The sequence below is a fragment of the Salvelinus alpinus genome, chromosome 17, assembly GCF_045679555.1.
Source record: "Salvelinus alpinus chromosome 17, SLU_Salpinus.1, whole genome shotgun sequence".
Classification (NCBI taxonomy): domain Eukaryota; kingdom Metazoa; phylum Chordata; class Actinopteri; order Salmoniformes; family Salmonidae; genus Salvelinus; species Salvelinus alpinus.
Window position 1 is genome coordinate 12970254 of NC_092102.1, and position 26443 is coordinate 12996696.

At 41.9% G+C, this 26443-nt stretch overlaps 2 protein-coding genes across 7 annotated transcripts in view; one reads left to right on the forward strand and one right to left on the reverse strand.

Moving 5' to 3' along the window:
- stat6 (signal transducer and activator of transcription 6, interleukin-4 induced) overlaps nucleotides 1–26443 on the forward strand; it is a 61657-nt gene that overhangs the window by 17461 nt on the left and 17753 nt on the right. For all 3 annotated transcript variants that reach the window (XM_071347270.1, XM_071347268.1, XM_071347269.1), the window contains 6 exons: nucleotides 1746–1829; nucleotides 2173–2362; nucleotides 8172–8281; nucleotides 8604–8752; nucleotides 18032–18148; nucleotides 19252–19428. In XM_071347270.1, coding sequence (XP_071203371.1) covers nucleotides 1746–1829; nucleotides 2173–2362; nucleotides 8172–8281; nucleotides 8604–8752; nucleotides 18032–18148; nucleotides 19252–19428 — 827 coding nt within the window. The remainder of the gene's footprint in view (nucleotides 1–1745; nucleotides 1830–2172; nucleotides 2363–8171; nucleotides 8282–8603; nucleotides 8753–18031; nucleotides 18149–19251; nucleotides 19429–26443) is intronic.
- Nucleotides 11661–15878, reverse strand: LOC139542173 (putative nuclease HARBI1). 4 transcript variants are annotated; one of them, XM_071347274.1, is made up of 11 exons: nucleotides 15003–15878; nucleotides 14645–14715; nucleotides 14381–14557; nucleotides 14229–14290; nucleotides 14060–14146; nucleotides 13689–13972; nucleotides 13574–13609; nucleotides 12921–13475; nucleotides 12736–12851; nucleotides 12528–12639; nucleotides 11661–12433 (listed from the first exon to the last, which is right to left on the reverse strand). In XM_071347274.1, the coding sequence occupies exons 8-11, from the start codon at nucleotides 13390–13392 to the stop codon at nucleotides 12063–12065; spliced, it is 1071 nt and encodes a 356-aa protein (XP_071203375.1). In that variant the 5' UTR covers nucleotides 13393–13475; nucleotides 13574–13609; nucleotides 13689–13972; nucleotides 14060–14146; nucleotides 14229–14290; nucleotides 14381–14557; nucleotides 14645–14715; nucleotides 15003–15878; the 3' UTR covers nucleotides 11661–12062. The 4 variants fall into 4 exon arrangements, with proteins under 4 accessions (XP_071203375.1, XP_071203376.1, XP_071203374.1 ...); XM_071347275.1 differs by lacking the exon at nucleotides 12736–12851; XM_071347273.1 differs by having other exon boundaries at nucleotides 14645–15878.

A 26443-nucleotide genomic window follows, 5' to 3' on the forward strand; every position in this document is an offset into this window, starting at 1 on the left:
TTGAACCTCGAATGCAGCACTTAAATCCAAGAGTACAAGAGAGCTGTTTGGCATCTGTGTTGGCTCTAAGATCATTTACCACATTTACCACCACTTTTGTGATGTGGTGGGCACAAAAAACAGATAGGATTTTTTTTTTTTATTAGCTAGCGCTTAAAAAATAATTTCGCTGTTTAAAAATAAATTTCTCCAGAAATGTACTTAAGAATAGAAGGTTGGAGAGTGGCCGAAAATGTATAACAGCTGAAGAATCTAGATTACTTTTTTCAGACACAGCAGTTTTTACTGCAGTGGGGAAAGTGACTGTGAACAGGGAGTGATTAGCAATAGCTTGCACTTCTTCAGATATGCAATTCTAAACTGTTTTCAAGAAGGTGGTAGGGATAAACCTAACTCTAACCTAGAGAGACTCCCCCTGAGGAAGTTGATGACACTATTTCAAAGCAATTTCCTGTCCTAGAGAGGAAATGCATGTTCAGGTTCCACCAGCGGACGAAGGCTATTTATACATATTCACAAATTGGGTGTGGGAATCTCTACATGGAGCTGATAAACATCAACAAATAGTGCACTGACAGCTGTCAGTGTAGCTAGCTAGCATGCTAACCTTATCTAGCTAGCTAGCTAACTATCTTGCTAACCTAATCTAGCTCATGGTTTTGTACAAAGTGGGCATTTCGGATTTGTCACTTCAAGCCCTAATACACTGAGTGTACAAAACATTAGGAACACCGTCCTAATATTTGCCCTCAGAACAGCCTCAATTCGTCAGGGCATGGACTCTACAAGGTGTCGAAAGCGTTCCACAGGGATGCTGGCCCATGTTGACGCCAATGCTTCCCACAGTTGTGTCAAGATATCTCGATGTCCTACGGGTGGTGATCCATTCTTGACACACACGGGAAACTGTCTCAAGGCTTAAAAATCATTTTTTAACCTGTCTCCTCCCCTTCATCTACATTTATTAAAGTGGATTTAACAAGTGACATCAATAAGGGATCATAGTTTTCACCTGGATATACCTGGTCAGTCTATGACATGGAAAGAGCAGGTGTTCCTAATGTTTTGTACACAGTGTATATCATACTTTGACTAAAACGATGACTTAAATTGTTGGCAACATCATGGGTAATCTTCGGCCATCGTCTTTCAGCTCTAAATAGTGGATTTCTACTGGTGTGGGCATTTGACTCTAAACCTTAAACCTAAAATAGCAGTTTTGCTTTTCAGTATTGTTCTTGTTTTCCTATTTTGTTAGGACATTCTGGTCAAGTCCACACACACGAATACGCACACACACACACACACACACACACACACACACACACACACACACACACACACACACACACACACACACACACACACACACACACACACACACACACACACACACACACACACACACACACACTAATGATACTGAAGTGGCCCACTCAGGGCCTTATACATGGCCTTCTCACCATTGTTTACTGTAAAGAGAACAACTGAAAATACAGGTTTGAAAGCATACAGTTCAGTAGCCTAGGTGCCAGTCTGTTTCTACTCTCTTGCCAAGTCCTTATGGAATTGTCACACATGGAGTTAGCAAGATAGCACAAACAGATCTAGGACCAGTCTAACAGTTCTCAGTACTCAGAGGGAACATGTTGTCATTCAGTAATATTGTCATCTTATATTGAATCAACTGACCTGACTATGTGGATATGGTCTGGTGGTTGATGGGAACTCTGCCTGTCTTCCAGAATATGTTCCGCTCCCAACCCTTCCAGCTGGTACTCACAGTCAGGGATGTCCTGAGGAAGGAGAGAGAGCTGCTCAGTCAGGCGGTAAGTGTAACAGAGCCTTTAGCTCAGCGTGCCAACACAGTCTTGGGGCACATAGGAGGGCCACAGAAACCACAAAAGTTCACTTCCAACACAAAATATGTTTTGGATTGTTAATATGACAAGAAAGCTCAGTGTAAAAAAATTGACTTTTTTACATTTGACTTTTAAAACATTTGAATGTTTAATATGTGGGCATAATAGGTAATACCAGTCCGCCCCCCCTCCATAGTTTACCCAAATCCCCTCACTCCACTTCCCCCTGGCCCCAACCCAGCCCAGAACCCCATGGGCTCTGCCCCCACCACCAGACACACCTCTAATACTTTGTCTTTCCCCTCCACAGTCTACCCAGATCCCGGCCCTAGCCTTCTTCTCTCAACCCCCAGCCCAGGATTCCATGGCTGCAGCCCCCCCCACCAGGGACGTGGACCTGCTTGTGCTCAAGGTGCTTGAGATCCAGGACTGCAGACAGCAGATCCACCAGCTGCAGGAGGAGCTCAACTGGGAGAGGCAGAACTATGAGTCCATGCAGGGTGAGAAATACCAAAGACACATATTACTAAGACGGGGAACAGTTAGCATTTCCCCATAGCAAAACATGTCACAGTTAGCCGCAATGCTAATTCGAGCTGAGCATTTGCATAGCAAATAGCTATGGGTGACGCAGAACTATGAATCTATTCCGGGGCATGAGATGGCTGGGGATAAAGAGATTCTCTGGTACTTTTGTATACTTTTTAGCCAGTAGTTCTGAAAGTAGCGCTCACGAGCCAAAAGTGGCCCCATTTAGACGTTTTTAATCAAAAATCGACTTACAGTCAAGGGTGCATACATTATGTGCACCACGTCATTGTGCATCTTGCTAGCTGTCACTTAAATGGCGAGGTTCTGAATCTCATTGGCTGGAACTCGAATTGCTAGTGGGCTGGTCCATGTGGGAGGAAATGTAGGGAAAATGGTGCCGCACAGCTTCTAGTAAACACTCGCTTTTAAACTAGGGATTTTGTGGCTAATTGAGGTAAAACAGTAATTCAGCTCGTAGATTATGCATGTATGAACTACACACTGACACATTCAGCCCAAGTTGAAAAAATAGTTGTCGCTAAATTTCCGGAGCATGTCTTTAAGTAATATTTCCCCCTTAGTCATGCATGGACTTTTATGGGATGTGACGTAAAATGTGACTTTAGTGGACGTTAGGATTCGTCCCTATATGCCACTCAGCAGACACTTTTATCCAAAAAGACTGTATATTGAGTACATACATTTTTTGTCAATTTACCAGTTGAGCCAGTTGGAACCTATACAAATCTGGATGGAAGCTACAGAATTTAACACAACATACTTCTTTGATCTGGGTTTAATGTTCTGACAAATTGGCCCCCATATGGCACCCTATTCCTTATAATATGCACTACTTTTGACCAGGACCCGTAGTTGCCATTTGGGACACAACCTAAATATACTGTATCGATTATTACTCATGCTCAGACTAGTTTGTCAACTACAATACATGTATGTGGACAACCCTTCAAATTAGTGGATTTGGCTATTTCAGTAAAATCGAGCACACAGCCATGAAATCTCCATAGACAAACATTGGCAGTAGAATGGCCCGTATTGAAGAGCTCAGTGACTTTCAACGTGGAACCGTCATAGGATGCCACCTTTCCAACGAGATAGTTTGTCAAATTTCTGCCCTGGTAGAGCTTCCCCGATCAGCTGTAAGTGCTGTTATTGTGAAGTGAAAACATCTAGGAGCAACAACGGCTCAGCTGCAAAGTGGTAGGCCTCACAAGCTCACAGAACGGGACCAGTGAGTGCTGAAGCGTGTAGCTCGTAAAAATCGTCTGTCCTCGGTTGCAACGCTCACTACCGAGTTCCAAATTGCCTCTGGAAGCAACGTCAGCACAATAACTATTTGTCTGGAGCTTCATGAAATGGGTTTCTATGGCTGAGCAGCCGCACACAAGCGTAAGATCACCATGCGCAATGCCAAGCATCGGCTGGAGTGGTGTAAAGCTTGCCGCCATTGGCGCAGTGGAAACGCGTTCTCTGGAGTGATGAATCACGCTTCACCATTTGGCAGTCCGACGGACGAATCTGGGTACCTGCCCGAATGCATAGTGCCAACTGTACAGTTTGGTGGTTGGAGGAGGAATAATGGCCTGGGGCTGATTTTCGTGGTTCGAGCTAGGCCTCTTAGTTCCAGTTAAAGGAAATCTTAACGCTACAGCATACAATGACATTCTAGACTATTCTACGCTTCCAACTTTGTGGAAACAGTTTAAGGAAGGCCATTTCCTGTTTCAGCATGACAATGCCCTCGTGCACAAAGAAATGTGCATACAGAAATGGTTTGTCAAGATCGGTGTGGAAAAACTTGACTGGCCTACACAGAACCCTGACCTCAACCCCATCGAACAACTTTGGGATGAATTGGAACGCCAACTGCAAGCCAGGCCTAATTGCCCAACATCAGTGCCCAACCTCACTAATGCTCTTGTGGCTGAATGCAAGCAAGTCCCCGCAGCAATGTTCCAACAATTTGTGGAAAGCCTTCCCAGAAGGGTGGAAGGCTGTTATAGCAGCAAAGTGACAACCAACTCCATATTAATGCCCATGATTTTGGAATGAGATTATTGCCCAGCAGGTGTTTACATACTTTTGGTCATGTAGTGTATGTGGTTCATAGTTATTCTGAGGAATTTAGTTGTACCCCCAAGGTCAACTCTTATTCCAGATTCCTCACTGTTGTTAGTTTGAGAACCTGGCCAACCACATTCTATTCAAATTCAATGGTAGAAGCAGCTTGATGTAGCAGAGTTTGTAATCCCTATGGTGTCAAGATTAAGTCAATTCATATGAAACGGTTCTTCCACAATGGAAATCATGGCTTTCACAGCCAAACATGGTTCAATCAATCACATGTATTTATAAAGCCCTTTTTACATCAGCAGATGGTTATACAGAACCCAGCATAAAACCCCAATGAGCAAGCAATGCAGATGTAGAAGCATGTTAGCTAAGAAAAACTCCCTAGAAAGGCAGGAAACTAGGAACTAGGAACCTCTAGAGCGGCTATTCCCAAACTATTCCCAATGCCGTCGGGGGTACGCCAAATAAAAATGTAATTCACATTTTCAAACAGTCCATCTAGCTTTCCCAACGGTGCTATACATTTGGGTGATGTTTTTTTCTCACTGCCAAAAATCAAATTAAGCCATCTAGTGTTCAGCGAAATAACAACACAATGTCAAATACAGGTTGCCTAGTCAAATAATTAACATCCAATCACATTAACCTTTACTCTCTCGCAGGAAACCTTCACTCTTGCGCAAACATTTAGAAACGAAACATGTCAATTTGAAAAATAAGCCACTGGAGTTTTTGGAGCGAGAATTAAGACGACATTCGAGTAGTAAGACATGTATAAAAGCAACAGATATCATTAATAAGAAGGGGCTAGAAGCGTCTTATATGGTGAGCTACCGAGTGGCTAGGACAGGCAAGCCCTATACTATTGTGGAGGACTTAATTCTTCCTGCTGCAGAGGATATGGCTGGGACAATGCCGGGGGAAAATGCAAAAAAAAATATACAGATCATGCCTTCATTAAACAACACTGTTTCACAACGCATCAGTGACATGGCAGGAGATGTTTTGAAACAACTACTGGTTCGCATACAAGCCAGTGAATTCTATCCGTTACAGCTGGATGAGTCAACAGAAGACATCCTCTTCTGCAAACCACTGGAAACCAGGACAACAGGAGAGGATATTTTTAAAGTACTGGACAGCTTTGTGACATCAAATGGACTTTGGTGGTCAAGATGTGTTGGTATCTGTACTGATGGCACAAAACTCTTGTGTATTTTCTGCATTATGCAATGATATGGGCAGCAACCATGCAACGCTTTTACAACATAATTCCGCTGCTTATCAAGGGGCAAAGTATTGACGTTTATTTTTTATTGAGAGATGAGTTTAAAGTTTTCTTTACCGACCATCATTTTCACTTGTCTGACCGCTTGCATGATGATGAGTTTTTCACACGACTGGCCTATCTGGGTGATGTTTTTTCTCACCTGAATGATCTGAATCTAGGATTACAGGGACTCTCCACAACTATATTCAACTATATTCATCGTGCTGTTAAGACACTGATACCCTTTGCAACCACAGTGGATTCTTGGCCCTCACTAGCATGACAACTAAATACAGGCACAGACTGTGTGTGGAAAATGATTTAAGACTGAGACTCTCCAATACAACATTGCAGAGTTATGTGCATCCTTTCAAGCACACCCTTCTCATTAACCTGTGGTAAGTTATTCACAATTTTTGATGAACAAATAAGGTTTTATATGTAAGATGGCTAAATAAAGAGCAAAATGATGTATTATTATTATTTGTGCCCTTGTCCTATAAGAGCTTTTTGTCACTTCCCACGAGCCGGGTTGTGGCAAAAACTCACACTCATTCTTATGTTTAATAAATGTATTGTTTAGTGTGTGTGTGGCTGGCTTACAATGATGGCAAAAAACAACATTTGAGAGTGAGCTGACCCTGGTGCTAGAGGGGGTACGCACCTGGAGGTTGAATGTTTGAAAGGGTACGGGACTATACAAAGTTTGGGAACCACTGATGTAGAGGAACCAGGCTCTGAGGGGTGGCCAGTCAGTCCCCTTCTGGCTGTGCCAGTGGAGATTATAAGAGTACATGGCCATTAAGGCCAGATCGTTCTTCAAGATGTTCAAACATTCATAGATGACCAGCAGGGTCAAATAATAATCACAGTGGTTATAGTGGGTGCAACAGGTCAGCACCTCAGGAGTAAATGTCAGTTGGCTTTTCATAGCCAGAGAGAGGGAAAGACAGAGCTTTTGACTAGCTTTTGAATATCTCCCAGGATACATAGAGTACATTGTTGCCTGATGACTTTAGCAGACATAAAACCGGAAGGAATACCTAGGATAGGATAAAGTAATCCTTCTAACCCCCCCCCCCCTTAAAAGAGTTAGATGCACTATTGTAAAGTGGTTGTTCCACTGGATATCATAAGGTGAATGCACCAATTTGTAAGTCGCTCTGGATAAGAGCGTCTGCTAAATTACTTAAATGTAAATGTAAATGTAAATAAAATATAGGAAGGAACTCCCTGTTGCTGAGAGACTGGGAACAGAGAGCTGGGCCAGTATCCATTAAGTGTCTCAGAGTAGGAGTGCTGATCTTGGATCAGGTCCCTCACTGTCCATGGGATCTTATTCTAAAAAGCACTCCTGTTCTGAAACACTTTGTGAATACGGGCCCTGAGCTCATGGCGGACTTTGGCTGTGTTTACACAGACAGCCCAATTGTGATCTTTTGCCAATAATTGGTCTTTGACCAATCAGATCAGATCTTTTACCAATAATTGGGTAGAAGATCAAAATTGGGATGCCTGTGTAAACACAGCCATTTTATTCTGTGTCTAGTTGAAATGAGGCCCAGTGTGCATTATTTTCCTCCAAGGCCCTGCGACAGACTAGCATCCTGTTTAGGGGGTGTACTAGTACCAATGACTGTATATATGATTGGACAAAGCCATTGATCAAATGACACCATTAATTCCATTAATTCCTCAATAGCGCATTTAAGCCAAATTAAGTCGGTTAAGATGGCGTCTCATGGAGACATAACATGCACAGTTGAGCTTCTCCAGGAAGTGAAGTTGCAGGCTAGCTCAGTGCTGCCCCCTCTCATTGAGTAACTCAATTTGAAGGCCGACCGGGTTACTGCAGGCTGCAATAAGCAACTAAATTATCCTTATAACTTCTTCTGTGCACAATTTTAAAATAATCGGTTCAAGGACATACATCTGGTGTGTTAGAAGCAATTATTGGTACCATGATTGTCTTCAATTTTTATTTATTTTTTACACTAAGATTAACCATGAAGATAGTAATTTTTCCATTCACAATAATGGGGATCCTGTTTTCTGCTAACAATGCTTGCAGTACCGCAGTCGTCCTTGAACTTCCTTGGCTTCAGTGAGAGGGGGCAGTCGCCTCCCCTGACTTGTGCCTCACGCTATAGGAACAGGAGATATGCTCCTGACTTATGGGCCATTCTGGCTCGGACAAGGCTACTTTGACTGCGTTTACACAGCATGGCAAATTCTGATATTTTTGTTCACTAATTGGTCTTTTGACCAATCAGATCAGCTCTGGAAAAGAACTGATGTGAAAATATCTGATGTGGTTGGTCAAAAGACCAATTAGTGGAAAAAATATCCACATTTGGCTGCATGTGTAAACGGCCCAATAAAATAAATAAATGTTACATTTAATTGGGTGACAGGCACTCTCCAGCAGACCCAGACCAATGGGATGGACCCCAGCATGTCAGAAGTCACCAAACTCCAGACTAACATCAAACAGCATGAGTACAATGGCCAAGTCATAGCCAAGGTAAGCTATTACGTAACACACACAATTGTTGTTCTCACGTGTGAGCCTGCTATTGTTACATCTGTCATGAGAGACTATACCTGAAGTTGTCTAAAACATTTTGCTACGGTGTGCCCTTCTGAACATGACCCTGCTACACCTATACTCTAAGTGGATCTCTATGGCCGGAGGGCCATCTAAACTAGTTTTGTTTGTCTCTCCCTGAGGTCGGAGTTTCCCAGTACTGTAATCTGTGTTTGCCTTTCTCTGCATAACTCTCTCTCTATAAGCTAAACTATGTGTGCGTACGTGTGTTCGTGTGTGTGCATGTGTCTGTTTGCAGAAGCGTGTCCAGCTGCTCCAGGAGGCAGTGTCTAGTCTGGAGAAGTGTCAGTCTCGTCTGATCAGCAGGATCAAAGCCTGGAGGTGGGAACAGCATCAAGCTACTATTGGACACCCCTTCGATGACAACCTCAGCCCTCTGCAGACGTGGTGAGGCCTGTGCGCGTGTGTGTGCAGTGGTGGAAAACATATTCATTTGTCATACTTGAGTAAAAGCAAATGCTATACATAAAATTCCTTATATTAAGCAAACCAGACGGCACTATTTTCTTGTTATTTAAATTTACACACAGACAGACGCCAACACTCAGACATCATTTATTTAACTAGGCAAGTCAGTTAAGAACAAATTCTTATTTACAATGACAGCCTACCAGAAGGCAAATGGCCTCCTACAGGGATGGAGGCTGGGATTTAAATAAAATATATATAGGACAAAACACACATCACGACAAGAGAGACAACACTACATAAAGAGAGACCTAAGACGACAACATAGCATGGCAGCAACACATGAAAACACAGCATGGTTTCAACACAACATGACAACAGCATGGTAGCAACATGGCAGCAGCACAACATGGTAGCAGCACAAAACATGGTACAAACATTATTGGGCACAGACAACAGCACAGGGCAAGAAGATAGAGACAACAATACATCACGCAAAGCAGCTCCAACTGTCAGTAAGAGTGTCCATGATTGAGTCTTTGAATGAAGAGATGGAGACAAAACCGTCCAGTTTGAGTGTTTTTTGCAGCTCGTTCCAGTCGCTAGCTGCAGCGAACTGAAAAGAGGAGGGACCCAGGGATGTGTGTGCTTTTAGAACCTTTAACAGATTGTGACTGGCAGAACGGGTGTTGTATGTGGAGGATGAGGGCTGCAGTAGGTATCTCAGATAGGGGGGAGTGAGACCTAAGAGGGTTTTATAAATAAGCATCAACCAGTGGGTCTTGCAACGGGTATACAGAGATGACCAGTTTACAGAGGAGTATAGAGTGCAGTGATGTGTCCTATAAGGAGCATTGGTGGCAAATCTGATGGCCGAATGGTAAAGAACATCTAGCTGCTTGAGAGAACCCTTACCTGCCAATCTATAAATTAAGTCTCCGTAATCTAGTATGGGTAGGATGGTCATCTGAATCAGGGTTAGTTTAGCAGCTGTGATGAAAGAGGAACAATTACGATAGAGGAAACCAAGTCTAGATTTAACCTTAGCCTGCAGCTTTGATATGTGCTGAGAGAAGGGCAGTGTACCATCTAGCCATACTTCCAAGTACTTGTATGAGGTGACTACCTCAAGCTCTAAACTCTCAGAGGTAGTAATCACACCGGTGGGGAGAGGGACATTCTTCTTACCAAACCGCATGACCTTTGTTTTGTTAATCAAGACAAGATTAAGGGCAGAGAAAGCTTGTTGGACACTAAGAACACTTTGTTGTAGAGCGTTTAACACAAAATCCGGAGAGGCGCCAGCTGAGTATAAGACGTTGTGTTTTTTGCATATAAATGGATGAGAGAGCTTCCTACTGCTTGAGCTACGTTGTTGATGTAAATTGAGAAGAGCGTGGGGCCTATGATCGAGCCTTGGGGTACTCCCTTGGTGAGAGGCAGTGGCTGAGACAGCATTGTCTGACTTTATACACTGCACTCTTTGAGAGAGGTAGTTTGAAAACCAGGCCAAAGACCCGTCAGAGACACCAATACTCCTTAGCTGGCCCACAAGAATGGAATGGTCTACTGTATCAAAAGCTTTGGCAAAGTCAATAAAAATAGCAGCACAATATTGCTTAGAATCAAGGGCAATGGTGACATCATTTAGGACCTTTAAGGTTGCAGTGACACATCCATAACCTGAGCGGAAACCAGATTGCATACCGAGAGAATACTATAGACATCAAGAAAGCCAGTTAGTTGATTATTGACAAGTTTTTCCAACACTTTTGATTAACAGGGCAAAATAGAAGTTGGCCTAAAACAGTTAGGATCAGCTTGAGTTCCCCCTTTAAATAAAGGATGCACTGTGGCTACTTTCCAAGCAATGTGAACCTCCCCAGAGAGGAGAGACAGGTTAAAAATAGGCTTGGCGATGATAGGGGCAGCAACCTTAAAGAACAAAGGGTCTAAACCATCTGAACCAAATGTTTTTTGGGGGTCAAGTTTAAGGAGCTCCTTTAGCACCTCGGACTCAGTGATCGCCTGCAGGGAAAAACTTTGTAGCGGGGCAGGGGAAAAAGAGGGAGGAGCATCAGGGATAGTCACATTAGAAGGGGTGGGAGATGTGGAAATCTTGGACATCCAACAGACGTCCAACCTCTGACTTAATGAACTGGGGCCTGTTGCACAAAACTAGGATAAGGGATTAAGCCAGGATATCTTGGTGATCCTGGCTCAATTGATCCGTAATCCGGTTGCACTAAAGATGGATAGGGGGCAGGAGGATATGTTATGGTATAAATTACCATGGAGATTTATTCTGTGGAGCTAGCCTGCTCCAGACCAGGCTAAATTCCAGGATCTATTTAATCTCATCCCTAATGTCAGTCAGCAGTCACCACAAATGGAAACCAATAGTTATTTCACTGCTCACTATACATTGTTATCACATATAACTAGACCCACTGTTATTATTTAAACGTTTGTGATCATTTATTTCAATGATTTTGGATAAAAAATGATTTTTAGATGATGTTGCTATCATTAGATAATTTACAGTTTCCCATAGACTATAAGGCTATATATAAAATGATAGAATATTAGGGCCACAGAGGGGAAAAAAACACAAGTCATAATATTGTAACCAGTTGTTTTAAAGGAGGACAGTTGTTAAAATGACAGATGTGGGGCATTTCGTGAAATTGTACTTCAGTATGGTTTCATAAACAAAGACATGCTGATGTGCCAGAATATTAAGTATCACATTGTCATAAGTATCAAAACTGTAAAAACAATATGTAGCTTTTCTGCAGAAAGAACCAGCCTCATAAATTTATGACTTTATCCTTTTTCTTCAGTGTGGCCCTAGTACTCTGTCATATAAACAAATACACATTCCATATGAATATAAAAACACAATGTGTAACATTATGTTCCTTTATTGAATAAGGACAAAACAAAGCAGGTAAACCATCAGCTCCTTTCGAAACTGAAGTCACAGTGACTCTACAAGATGGAAAGCACAGAATCCAAGCATATTATACAAAATGATACATACACATTCAAAGGTCTGTATATAACACACCCTGCATGTCTGCACACTAAAATAAATGCAGGACAAATCCATACACATCAACTGAACAGACAAATGAATGGATGCAGTAGCCTCCCTGCAGCCTTGTATTACACACAGTATACCGCACAAACATCATAAGAGGCCAAATTCGTCAAAAAACAAACCCAAAAAAACCCAAATTCCTCTGCCACCGCAGGACATATTTAACCAAAATTGAAAGCACACATACTAACTAAAATAATTCAACACATATTGGTCCCTCAGCAGCCGACCACTGTCGTCATCAGGGAAGATTGCCGGATTGTCCCAGTCCATGGCTGGTGGCACTCTGGGGGCCCTCTCCTTCCTCAGGCAGGCCACATTGTGGAGGACAGCACAAGCCACAGTAATATCACATGCCCTAACAGGGCTGACCCTTAATTTGTGAAGGCAGTGAAAGCGTGCCTTCAGGAGGCCAAAGGTCATTTCAACTCTGGCCCTGGTCCTGGCATGGGCATGGTTGTAGGCCTGCTGTGCTTCCTGGGGGTCTGTGAAAGGTGTCAGGAGAAAAGGCTGGCAGCCATACCCCCTGTCTCCCAGCAACACACCAGAGAATTCACCTGTCAACACAAAATCTCATCATTACTACCTCATAAACACAGTGATATTCTTGACACAGCCATGATGGTTATAAATAGGGGTTGTGTGGCTTACCTTGTGATAGGCACTGATAGATTTCAGAGGCCCGAAAGATTCTGGAGTCATGGACTGAGCCAGGCCATTTTGCCACAACATTGCTGATCACACAGTCAGCATTGCAGACCATCTGAAATCATAAGATGAGGAATATTACACCAATCAATGCACATCACTGGCAATGCAGAGTGTTCGTCAATGGACAATATCAAAAAGTTATGTTCACCTGAACATTAATGCTGTGAAAGGATTTCCTATTCACAAAATCGGCCTCATGGGCACCTGAGGGGGCTTTTATCCTTATGTGTGTGCAGTCCACTGCACCAATGACATTGGGGAAACCTGTCACACAAAGTAATGAGTATCCTACTATGTGTTAACAGTTGTCCTGTAATTTGTAGATCCTCTTACCTGCAATCCTATAGAACTCCTCTTTGATGTCACAGAGTCTTCTGTGGCCAGGGAAGGAGATGAAGACATCTGCTAATGCTTTGATAGCCAGACACACACTCCTTATTGTGCGGCAAATTGTGGCCTTGTTCAGCTGTTCTGCATCCCCCACTGAGTACAGGAAGGCTCCACTAGCAAAAAAGCGCAAGGCCACACAAACCATTTGCTCCACACTCAGTGCATGGCTCCGTGCAGTGCGGTGCTTAATCCTGGGACCCAGTAGTCTGCATAGATACCTGATGCCATCTGCAGAAAACCTGTATCTTTCATATAGATGGTCATCAGGGAAGGCCAGTGGGTCCAACCGGTCCCTGAAGACCCTTTCTCGCCTGAAGGCTCTCCTCAGCACAAGTGCTTCTTCATCCACCACATCTCGCACGAATGGGCATGCCATTGTCAGAGCAGAAAGGAACACACAATTTTGGGCCTTCATATAGGCTAGTGGCCACACCTGGTGCTGGGGGGGTGGGCAAAAGAGGGCGATGCCTTATAACGATGACTTGGTTGTACTGATTGCTGGGAAAATAAAAAAAACCTTAGAAAGATGCCACCGTCCTGTGTGCTCACAATAAGAGCTCATATGTCATGGCTCACTTGACTTTACGAGAATATACCTAATTTTTATTTTGAGCTGTGTCATCTTCTTGGAGCTGGGGGAGGAAAGAAAAATAATGATTAATACATTTGTGTTACAGTTAGCATACAGTGTACATTGAAGGCATATCTCACCTCCCTCTCAAGTTTTTTTATTTCAAGGTCCAGTTTCCTAATTGTCCTCTTTTTTATTTCGGACTCCAGTGCAAGATTTTCCATCTTTTTCTTCTTGTACTGAATGTCTATGTCTGCCAGTTCTATTTGGCGCCGGAGGTGGTTGCCATACAACTTTCTGATAGCTTGTGAGCTCTGTGAACACAATACAATTAGCGCAGCTGGAATTTGGCAGGATGTGGTGTCCTTTTATTAATACGCACTATGTTGCCAGGCTGGTGTTCCCACTGTATAGCATCTGGGTCCTGTAAAAGAAATTAGATTTTTTGATTTTGATGAGGACTCCTCACCATTGTAGAGTAAATAGTACTTTCACAGTCTTAACATGATACCTCATGCCTTCTGGAATCCAGAGAGATGGTCTCCTCCTCATCATCGTCTCCATCATGTGCTGTTGCTGCTGCACTGGGGCCTTCACCCTATCACATTTAATCGGATTCATATTGAAGCTAGTAGACAAGACATGCCAGGCCTACAGTATGCCTTTGATGGAGTACTCACTGGATCAGCATCGTCTGGTGCTTGTGCTGGTGGCTCTAACAGGAACACAGTGCTGCCAGACACTGCAAGGCAATAGGTAAACCAAAGTCAGACAGTCCAAATTGATTCAATATGAATGTGGTTGTATCCCATGTAGAGATGGAAGGACATACCTTGAATGAAGCGGGTGGCATCTTGGGAGGAACCTATGCTCGTCTCTTTCCCCCCAGGGATCCCCTCTAAGACGGGCCTGCCTTTATTTAGCTCCAAGGCCATGTCCTCTGCTGGGGTAAGGTCAGCCTTTGGTGACCCACCACCCGTGCCTTGTCTGTGGGTATTCTTTTTCACTGCTAAAACAGTACAGACAATGTGTGAGCAGGCACCTTCTGGGTACAATATATGCTTGTGCTTTGTTAAATATTAGTCAGGGACCATACCATTCTGCAGAATGTTCTTGTATTTGATTTTGACCTGCTGCCATGTCCGTTTTGGCCCGTTCATGTTTAATCTACACACACACACACACACACACATTTAATGGAGTCACACTGCAAAGAATTACTTGGTATTTTTGTCTTGTTTTCAGTAAAAATATCAAAAAATGTATCATAGCTTTATACAGTGTGATGGAGTTACTTTACACAATTTCACTCATATCTGCAGTGCATTTCAATTAAAAATGTAACCGTTTCATAATTACAGTACAACTGCATTTTTGGAGATGTGAATTAAATATTTGAATTGTAATTGTGATGTTTCAGCGGAGCGGTGAGTGTGTAATTGTGCACTACTTACGCATTCAGGCGGTCTGCAATACTTTGCCACGCTTTTTCTCTTTGCTTTATCACTGTGGCGGTGTTGCCTTTCTTCTTAATTATATCTTTTACCTCCTCGTATGCCTCCATGAGGATTTGTGCTTCCGACGGGGAAAAGTACGCGGCTCTAGTTGCCATGGTAAATCAGTTAATCTGTGATCTGTGGCGGGGTCTATTTGAGTGAGCCGTGAGCGCGCACCTATCCAGGATTGGTTTCACCTGGCTTAATGAATCCGTGTCTGCTCATCCTGGCTTGGTCTTTGTGCAACCAATTAAGCCTGGACGCACATGTTTTGGCTTCATTGAGCTCAGCTGAGTCATTTATCCCGGATGTCTTAATTCTACTTTTGTGCAACAGGCCCCTGGTGATTAGAGCTCAGCCATGTGCTCCTTGTCAGTAACAACCATATCATCAACATTAAGGGACATGGGCAGCTGTGATGAGGAGGGTTGGGTATATTCTCCAGGTCTTTAACATTTTCCAGAACTTCTTGGGTTAAACCCACAGAGAGAACTGCTCCTTAAAGTAACTAACTTTGCATTGGCTTCTTCTGTGGTGTCCTCCCATGAACACCATTCTTGTTTAGTGTTTTATGTATCGTAGACTCGTCAACAGAGATGTTAGCATGTTCCAGAGATTTCTGTAAGTCTTTAGTTGACACTCCAGGATCCTTCTTAACCTCATTGAGCATTCTGCGCTGTGCTCTTGCAGTCATCTTTGCAGGACGGCCACTCTTAGGGAGAGTAGCAACAGTGCTGAACATTCTCCATTTATAGACAATTTGTCTTACCGTGGACTGATGAACATCAAGGCTTTTAGAGATACTTTTGTAACCCTTTCCAGCTTTATGCAAGTCAACTTGCAAATTCTTAATCTTAGCTCTTCTGAGATCTTGATTGTTCGAGGTATGATTCACATCAGGCTCTTCTTCTTGTGAATAGCTAACTCAAATTTTGCGAGTGTTTTTTATAGGACATGGTAACTTTAACCAACATCTCCAATCTCGTCTCATTGATTGGACTCCCGGTTAGCTGACACCTGACTCCAATTAGCTTTTGGAGAAGTCATTAGCCAAGGGGTTCACATACTTTTTCCAACCTACACTGTGAATGTTTAAATGATTTATTCAATATAGACAAGAAAAATACAATAATTTGTGTGTTATTAGTTTAAGCACACTGTGTTTGCCTATTGTTGTGACTTAGATGAAGATCAGATCACATTTTATGACCAATTTATGCAGAAATCCAGGCAATTCCAAAGGGTCCACATACTTTTTCTTGCCTCTGTATGCATAACAACAGCATCCCTTCATATACATAGAGCTTTACTCACATAGGCTACCCGTAAACAGTCAACCATACCACAAAGATGTTCAGATACCTGAGAAGCCATGCTACCCTGTCCGTACGCACGGACAAGAAGACACATGCCCAGCCGCCGAGACACATGTCCCCCCCCCCACCTCCATGTGCACGCGTACCCGACTGCATTCATCCGTATAAAACAACTTCTCTAGGCAAATGACTATTAAACAGCTAAAGCCTATGGGTAAACACATATACAAATGAAGACTCAAGTTTCAGATTGTCGTGTTTGAATATGAGAGCTTTTTTATGCAAACTGCCTGTAAAGGTTAATCCTCTGTGAATGACTGGTTTGTCTAATCAATTATGACACACATCAACATTTGTATATGTTTGCAGATGCACGATTTGAAGTGTAACATTGCTTTGTGACCTTCTGTCATTTCTCCCCCCTTCTCTCCTACCTCCATTCCCCCCCTCTCTCACTATCCCTCCCTCCCCCCTCTCTCTCAGTTCAATTCAAAGGCTTTAATGACATGGGAAACATATGTTAACATTGTCAAAGCAAAGTAGCTAATAAATCTAAGTGAATTTAACAATAAAAATGATCAGTAAACATTACACTCACAGAAGTTCCATAAGAATAAAGACATTTCAAATGTCATATTATGTCTATATAGTGTTGTAACGATGTGCAAATAATTAAGTACAAAAGGAAAAATGATCAGTAAACATTACACTCACAGAAGTTCCATAAGAATAAAGACATTTCAAATGTCATATTATGTCTATATAGTGTTGTAACGATGTGCAAATAATTAAGTACAAAAGGGAAATAATAAGTACAAAAGGGAAAATAAATAAACATAAATATGGGTTATACTGTATTTACAATGGTGTTTGTTCTTCACTTTTTTCCCTTTTCTTGTGGCAACAGGTTACAAATATATTGCTGCTGTTATGGCACACTGTGGTATTTCACCCAGTAGATATGAGAGTTTATCAAAATTGGGTTTGTTTTTGAATTCTTTGAGGATCTGTGTAATCTGAGGGAAATATGTGTCTCTAATATGGTCATACATTTGGCAGGAGGATAGGAAGTGCAGCTCAGTTTTCACCTAATTTTGTGGGCAGTGTGCACATAGCCTGTCTTCTCTTGAGAGCCAGGTCTGCCTACGGCAGCCTTTCTCAATTGCAGGGCTATGCTCACTGAGTCTGTACATAGTCAAAGCTCTCCTTAAGTTTGGGTCAGTTATAGTGGTCAAATATTCTGCCACTGTGTACTCTGTTTAGGGCCAAATAGCATTCTAGTTTGCTCAATGTTTTGTTAGTTCTTTCCAATGTGTCAAGTAATTATCTTTTTGTTTTCTCATGATTTGGTTGGGTCTAATTGTGTTGCTGTCCTGGGGCTCTGTGGGGTCTGTTTGTGTTTGTGAACAGAGCCCCAGGACCAGCTTGCTTAGGGGACTCTTCTCCAGGTTCATCTCTCTGGCTCTTTGATGGCTTTGTTATGGAAGATTTGTGAATTGCTTCCTTTTAGGTGGTTATAGAATTTAACGGCTCTTCTGGATTTTGATAATTAGTGGGTATCGGCCTAATTCTGCTCTGCATGCATTATTTGGTGTTTTACATCTCTCTTTCTCTCTCTCTCCCTCCCCCTTCTCTCTGATGAATTTAACACCCTATCTCTTCCTCTTCGAGGTGTGAACAACTCCTGGGGGTGAACGGGAAGTTGAGACAGGAAGTGATGCTGGCCGGGGAGCCAATCCCAGAGCTGCAAGAGAGACTGGGACGTCTGCTGCAAACTCTAATCCAGAGGTCGGTTGTGTTACCTATAATAGTGTGCTACTTATGAAAAGGGCAAATAAGACTGGTTTAAATACTAGTGCACTATATAGGGAATGCTGTTAGTTCTATGTTCACTTGCATAGTCCCCTAGTAAATCCCCTGTCCTCTATGCTTTGTATGTTGTATTGTCTTGTAATCTTGGTTAACCCGGAACTAAAATTGTGGTACCATTTATGTTTACGTAATCTGTCCATGAGAAAGTATATGTCCTGTATGGAGTTTTAAAGACGCAAATCAAATTTCTGTGGAAACAGACAGTAAAAACGAATCTTAGTCCCTCATCCCTCATTGACTGTGCTTTCAACCCAAACTGTAGGATTATTAAAACACCGTTTTGTGTTTTCTTGATATGTTTGATAGTGATCTAATTCGTTAATGTCGTGGTATTATGTATTAGAAAACTAATTTGCCTTCACTGAAATGTCTTCAGTTTGAAAACCAAGTAGGCCCTGCTGGAACCCACTTGACTTAACGTTGTCCCTCCCTTTATGACCTGCCAGTCAGCCAGCCCACTGGACACAGATGTCAGTTCAACATCTACTTTTGATTTACATTTGATTGAGTTGTCAACATGAATTCAACGTGCAATCAACAAATATATTAAAGTTGGATCTTCTTTTTTTTTTACACTAAATTCCTTTTACATTGATGACTTTTTGTAAATTCACTCAGTTTTCCATGTTTATTCAATGTCGTCACATAGATTTTTTTGTTGTTGAAATGACATGAAAACAACGTTGATTCAACCAGTTTGGGCAGTGGGAGGGTCTTTCTAACACATAGTGTTATGCCTGAGTCATATTGTTGTTGCTGGTCATATCATGTTTGGGTGTTATTTTCCCTTTTTCAGGAAATGCTCTGAATCGACAATGTTTCCCCAGACAAGTACCCCATTCCTTTAAAAACCTTAAGTAGTGCGGACATACCAGCACACTACTGACTCATTTTACTAAGTCATGTTTCCTCTCCTGTGCTATCCTGTTGCAGCTCTCTGGTGGGGGGACATTATGGCTACCAGTCCACACATCACAGACCCATTGATCATTCTACTAACTCTATTTCTATGGTTGCAGCTCCCTGATGGTGGACAAGCAGCCTCCCCAGGTGATTAAGACCCAGTCTAAGTTCTCCACCACAGTGCGCTACCTGCTGGGGGAGAAGGTGGCACCCGGAAAACCAGTCCTCTTCAAGGCCCAGATCATCACTGAGGCCCAGGCTAGGAACCTCGGACAGCTGGGCAGCGTACCCAGGTCAGTGATGTAGTGGAGTACTTCTCAACCTTTTTTGTACCGGGGACAGGCAAGCTACAGTATTTTTTGTGTTGGGACCAGTACGTTATGGTCCTTCTTCCTGTGACTGCTTCCATCAGCGAACCGGATGTTGAAAAACACTGTGGTGGATGGTTAAGTTTGCATCACTACTGACTTGCTGAACTACAGTGGGTATCAAATATTCACCCCGTGGATTTCTTCACATTTTATTGTGTTACAGAGTGGGATTAAAATGGATTTAATTGTCTTTTTTACATTGGAGTCATTTAGCAGACACTTATCCAAAGCAACTTACAGGAACAATTAGGGTTAAGTGCTTTGCTCAAGGGCACATTTTCACCTAGTCAGCTCGGGGATTCGAACCAACAAACATCCGGTTACTGGCCCAACGCTTTTAACTGCTAGGCTACCTTTTTGTCCATGATTTACAGAACATAATCAAAGTGGAGGAAAAATAAAACACTTATTTACCTTGATTAAATAAGTATTCACCCCCTAAGTCAATACAGGTTAGAAACACCTTTGGCAGCGATTAGAGCTGGGAGACTTCTTGGGTAAGTCTAAGAGCTTTGCCCACCTGGATTGTGCAATATTTGCTTATTAATCTTTTCAACATTTTTCAAGCTCTGTCAAGGTGTTGGGGTCTTGCCATAGATTTTCAAGGAGATTTAAATTATAACTGTAACTTGACCACTCAGGGACATTCAATGTCTTCTTGGTAAGCAAGTCCAATGTAGATTTGGCCTTGTGTTATAGGTTATTGTCCTGCTGAAAGATGAATTCCTCTCCCAGTGTCTGGCTTAAAGCAGATTGAAGCAGGTTTTCCTCTAGTTTTGTGCCTGTGCTTAGCTCCATCTCATTTATTTTTATCCTGAAAAACTCCCCAGTCTTTGCCGATGTCAAGCATACCCATACCATGATGCAGCCATCACCCTGCTTGAAAATAAGGAGGTAGTTACTCAGTGATGTGTTATGTTGGATTTGCCCAAACTTAAGGTTTTACATTTAGGCCAAAAAGTGTATTCCTCTGTTGTGTTGTTGTTGTTGTAGTATTACTTTAGTGCCTTGTTGCAAACAGTATGCATGTTTCGGAATATTTTTATTCTGTATATTTGTATTCTTCTTTTCTGAGGGACCTTATGTATGTTGTATGTATGGGGTACAGTGAAAGAGTTAGTCATTCAAAAATCATGTCAACCCCTTATTATTTCACACAGTGTGAGTCAATTTATGTGATTTGTTAAGCCACATTTTACTCCTGTGTGAAATTTAGGCTTGCCTAAAGAAAGGGGGTGAATACTTATGCAACGACTATATTTTTGTGATTTAATTTGTAAGAAAAAAAATGGAATTCACTTTTTACTTTGACATTATGGAGTATTTTGCGTAGATCAATCACACACACAAAAAAAATCACAATTACATCTATTTCCATCCACTGTGTAACACATACCCACTGTATGAGACATGAAGCATTGTTGTCCCGGACCCAGGAAAGCCATGGCATGGTTTGTGATCAGAAGGTAGAGAAAAGCTATAGAGTTGAATTGGTCTGAATTGGTCAAAAGCTCTTGCCAAATGTCGTTTAGTAGTCTACATCATTTTTCACCAGTGGGAGATTTTGGATTGAGGAAGTTAAATTAACTTCCTCAAACAATTTAATATTGGCTATTTCTTTGTTTACATATTTGTCTGCTAACATTTGGCTTCCTCTATTACTTGATTACACTTAGCCCACTCAGTCACTTAGAATGCATACAAACTAAAATAGATTGTAAACCCATGACAAGATGGCCAAAAAAGAGTCTTCTCTCAATCTGATTAGAGAGTTAACCTTACTTATAATAAGGGTTACGTGGAGAAAATCTGACATATCTGGAATGATAATGGATGACCCTCCCTTCAGCAAACCCTCCTGGAACGCTTAAAAGAAAACAAGTCCCCTATACCCCAAATAATAATTAAAACAAAGTGGATAGCAGAGAACATGTCTACCATTTACTCACTTCTTGGACAGACCAGAGCCTTAGATATGCAGTTTTAGAAACTGTTCCAAATAGCTTAATCAATTGATAGTGACAGAATTAGTTTACTTCCCAAGCAAAGTCAATTTCTTCTCTCCTCAGCTATAAAAAGTTGTAGAGCAGCCTCTGAATGTCAAAGAAACTAAACAATGATATCCCCATATACATTGGAGTCACATCTTTCCTTGTTTCTAGCATAAAGCATCACGGACCAAAGCAATGTTGTAGATCACTTTATTCAATCGGATCCGTTTAGCTTTTTTTCAAAATCTTAAGCCAACAATGGGTAGGCCTGTGCTTTTAGCCAGTTTCTTTAGTAAAAGGTAGGCTTATGGCATACCTTCTCATACCCCCTCAATTCAAGTCCTGGTTTTAATTTGACAGCCCTTCACTGACACGGAGCTAGACTATTTAAAGAGTGCATGGTGGGTGGAGAAATTGTCAGACAAATCTACTCTCTGTTAATTATATATGTATAGTCACTTTAACTATACATTCATGTACATATTACCTCAATTAGCCCGACTAACCGGTGCACCCGCACATTGGCTACCTGGACTATCTGCATTGTGTCCCAATGCCCACCACCCACAAACCCCTCTTTTACACTACTGCTACTCTCTGTTTATCATATATGCATAGTCACTTTAACCATACCTACATGTACATACTACCTCAATTAGCCCGACTAACCGGTGCCTGTATATAGCTTCGCTACTGTATATAGCCTCGCTACTGTTGTTTTTCACTGTCTTTTTACTGTTGTTTTTATTTCTTTACTTATCTATTGTTCACCTAATACTATTTTTTACTTAAAAATTGCACAAAAAAATTGGTTAGGGCCTGTAAGTAAGCATTTCACTGTTGTATTCGGCGCACGTGACAAATAAACTTTGATTTGATATAGCAGCCTATAGCCTAATATAATCTTCCAAACAGGTAGACCTACAGTGGGGCAAAAAAGTATTTAGTCAGCCACCAATTGTGCAAGTTCTCCCACTTAAAAAGATGAGAGAGGCCTGTAATTTTCATCATAGGTACACTTCAACCATGACAGACAAAATGAGAAAGAAAAATCCAGAAAATCACATTGTAGGATTTTTTATGAATTTATTTGCAAATTATGGTGGAAAATAAGTATTTGGTCAATAACAAACGTTTATCTCAATACTTTGTTATATACCCTTTGTTGGCAATGACAGAGGTCAAACGTTTTCTGTAAGTCTTCACAAGGTTTTCACACACTGTTGCTGGTATTTTAGCCCATTCCTCCATGCAGATCTCCTATAGAGCAGTGATGTTTTGGGGCTGTTGCTCGGCAACACGGACCTTCAACTCCCTCCAAAGATTTTCTATGGGGTTGAGATCTGGAGACTGGCTAGGCCACTCCAGGACCTTGAAATGCTGTGACCTGTGGTCAATTAAATTGATTGGACATGATTTGGAAAGGCGCACACCTGCCTATATAACGTCCCACAGTTGACAGTGCATGTCAGACCAAAAACCAAGCCATGCGGTCGAAGGAATTGTCCATAGATTGTGTCGATGCACAGATCTGGGGAAGAATACCAAAACATTTCTGCAGCATTTAAGGTCCCCAAGACCACAGTGGCCTCTATCATTTTGAAATGGAAGAAGTTTGCAACCACCAAGAGCTGGCCAAACTGCGCAATCGGGGGAAGGGCCTTGCTCAGGGAGGTGACCAAGAACCCGATGGTCACTCTGACAGAGCTCCAGAGTTCCTCTGTGAAGATGGGGGACCCTTTCAGAAGGACAACCATCTCTGCACACTCCACCAATCAGGCCTTTATGGTCGAGTGGACAGATGGAAGCCATTCCTCATTAAAAGGCACATGACAGCCCGCTTGGAGTTTGCCAAAAGGCACCTAAAGGACTCTGACTATGAGAAACAAGATTCTCTGGTTTGACAAACCAAGATTGAACTATTTGGCCTGAATGCCAAGCGTCAAGTCTGGATGAAACCTGGCACAATCCCTACGGTGAAGCATTGTGGTGGCAGCATCATGCTGTGGGGATGTGTTCCAGCGGCAGGGACTGGGAGACTAGTCAGGATCGAGGGAAAAGTGAACAGAGCAAAGTACTGAGACATCCTTGATGAAAACCTGCTCCAGAGCGCTCAGGACCTCAGACTGGGGCGAAGGTTTACCTTCCAACACTACAATGATGCTAAGCACAAAGCCAAGACAACACAGGAGTGGCTTCGGGACAAATCTCTGAATGTCCTTGAGTGGCCCAGACAGAGCCCGGACTTGAACATCTCTGGAGAGACCTGAAAATAGCTATACAGCGACGCTCCCCATCCAACCTGACAGAGCTTGAGAGCATCTGGGGAGAATATTTTGAGAAACTCCCCAAATACAGGTGTGCCAAGCTTGAAGCGTCATACCCAAGAAGACTTGAGGCTGAGTTTGCCTGATCAAAATGATCAGAAATACAGTGTAGACATTGTTAATGTTGTAAATGACTATTGTAGCTGGAAACGGCTGATTTTTTAATGGATTTTCTACATAGGCATTAGGCCATTCCAGTGTTTTACTTGCTATATTGTATTTACTTCGCCACCATGGCCTTTTTTTCCCCTTTACCTCCCTTATCTCACTTCATTTGCTCAAATTGTATATAGACTTATTTTTCAAATGTATTAGTGACTGTATGTTTGTTTTACTCCATGTGTAACTCTGTCTTGTTGTATGTGTCGAACTGCTTTGCTTCATCTTGGCCAGGTCGCAATTGTAAATGAGAACTTGTTCTCAACTTACCTACCTGGTTAAATAAAGATGAAATAAAAAAAAATAGGCGTACAGAGGCCCATTATCAGCAACCATCACCCCTGTGTTCCAATGGCACGTTGTGTTAGCTAATCCAAGTTTATCATTTTAAATGGCTAATTGATCATTAGAAAACCCTTTTGCAATTATGTTAGCACAGCTGAAAACTGTTGTCCTGATTTAAAGAAGCAATAAAACTGGCCTTGTTTAGACTAGTTGAGTATCTGGAGCATCAGCATTTGTGGGTTCGATTACAGGCTCAAAATGGCCAGAAACAAAGAACTTTCTTCTGAAACTCGTCAGTCTTTTCTTGTTCTGAGAAATGAAGGCTATACCATGCGAGAAAATGCCAAGAAACTGAAGATCTCGTACAACGCTGGGTACTACTGAGGTCAGGGCTTTGTGATGGCCACTCCAATACCTTGACTTTGTTGTCCTTAAGCCATTTCCCACAACTTTGGAAGTATGCTTGCGGTCATTGTCCATTTGGAAGACCCATTTGCGACCAAGCTTTAACTTTGACTGACGTCTTGAGATGTTGCTTTAATACATTCACATAATTTTCCTCCCTCATGATGCCATCTATTGTGTGAAGTGCACCAGTCCCTCCTGCAGAAAAGCACCCCCAGAACATGATGCTGCCACCCCCATGCTTCACGGTTGGGATGGTGTTCTTCGGCTTGCAAGCCTCCCCCTTTTTCCTCCAAACAAAACTATGGTCATTATGGCCAAACAGTTCTATTTTTGTTTCATCAGACCAGAGGATATTTCTCCAAAAAGTACGATCTTTGTCCTCATGTGCAGTTGCAAACCGTAGGCTGGCTTTTTTATGGCGGTTTTGGAGCAGTGGCTTCTTCCATGCTGAGCGGCCTTTCAGGTTATGTCAATGTAGGACTCGTTTTACTGTGGATATAGATACTTTTGTACCTGTTTCCTCCAGCATCTTCACAAGGTAATTTGCTGTTCTGGGATTGATTTGCACTTTTTGCACCAAAGTACGTTCATCTCTAGGAGACAGAACACGTTTCCTCCCTTAGCGGTATGACGGCTGCATGGTCCCATGGTGTTTATACTTGCATGCTATTGTTTGTACAGATGAACGTGGTACCTTCAGGCGTTTGGAAATTGCTCCCAATGATGAACCAGACTTGTGGAGGTCTACAATTATTTTCTGAGGTCTTGGCTGATTTCTTTTGATTTTCCCATGATGTCAAGCAAAGAGGCACTGAGTTTGAAGGTAGACCTTGAAATACATTCACAGGTACACCTCCAATTGACTCAAATGATGTCAATTAGCCTATCAGAAGCTTCTAAAGCCATGACATAATTTTCAGGAATTTTCCAAGCTGTTTAAAGGCACAGTCAACTTAGTGTATGTAAACTTCTGACCCACTTGAATTGTGAAACAGCTAACTATAAGTGAAATAATCTGTCTGTAAACAATTGCTGGAAAAATGACTTGTGTCATGCAAAAAGTAGATGTCCTAACCGACTTGCCATAACTATAGTTTGTTAACAAGAAATGTGTGGAGTGGTTGAAAAACAAGTTTTATTGACTCCAACCTAAGTGTATGTAAACTTCCGACTTCAACTGTATATACATATATTTTTAGAATATTTTTGCCTTTATTATTCCCCGTAAACCCTACCACCCTTACCCCAATTGGAGTAAACTAATAAACAATAACACTTAGGCTTCTACTTCCAGTTTATACATACTATATATATATTTTACAGACACAATCTATTTTACAATAGTTATATTTTGTTTGTTTTTAGTCCAGGCCTTCCTCTATTTCTGATGTCCATCCAGTTTGATTTCTATTTGTAACTGTGCCATTTCACAAAAGTTCTGAACCTATGTACATTTTACAGTCCCTGTATGTTTTACATTTGTTATCTTGGTTTTATTAGTCCCACCCTTCAGCTCTATTCAACCCCTCCCATCTATCTCTTAACACCATCCATATTGGATTTCTATTTGCCATATATGTTTCAACTGTGCTGTGATGCTTCACAAAAGTACTGAACCTTTCTATTCTCATAGTTTCTACAGATTGTAAATTAAAGATACACATTTTTGCTAAAATAACTATTATATTATTGATCGATTGACTATGACTTATCAAATCACCCACTATTGCTATCTGCAGCATTAGCTCTAGGTAAATGTTGCAATTC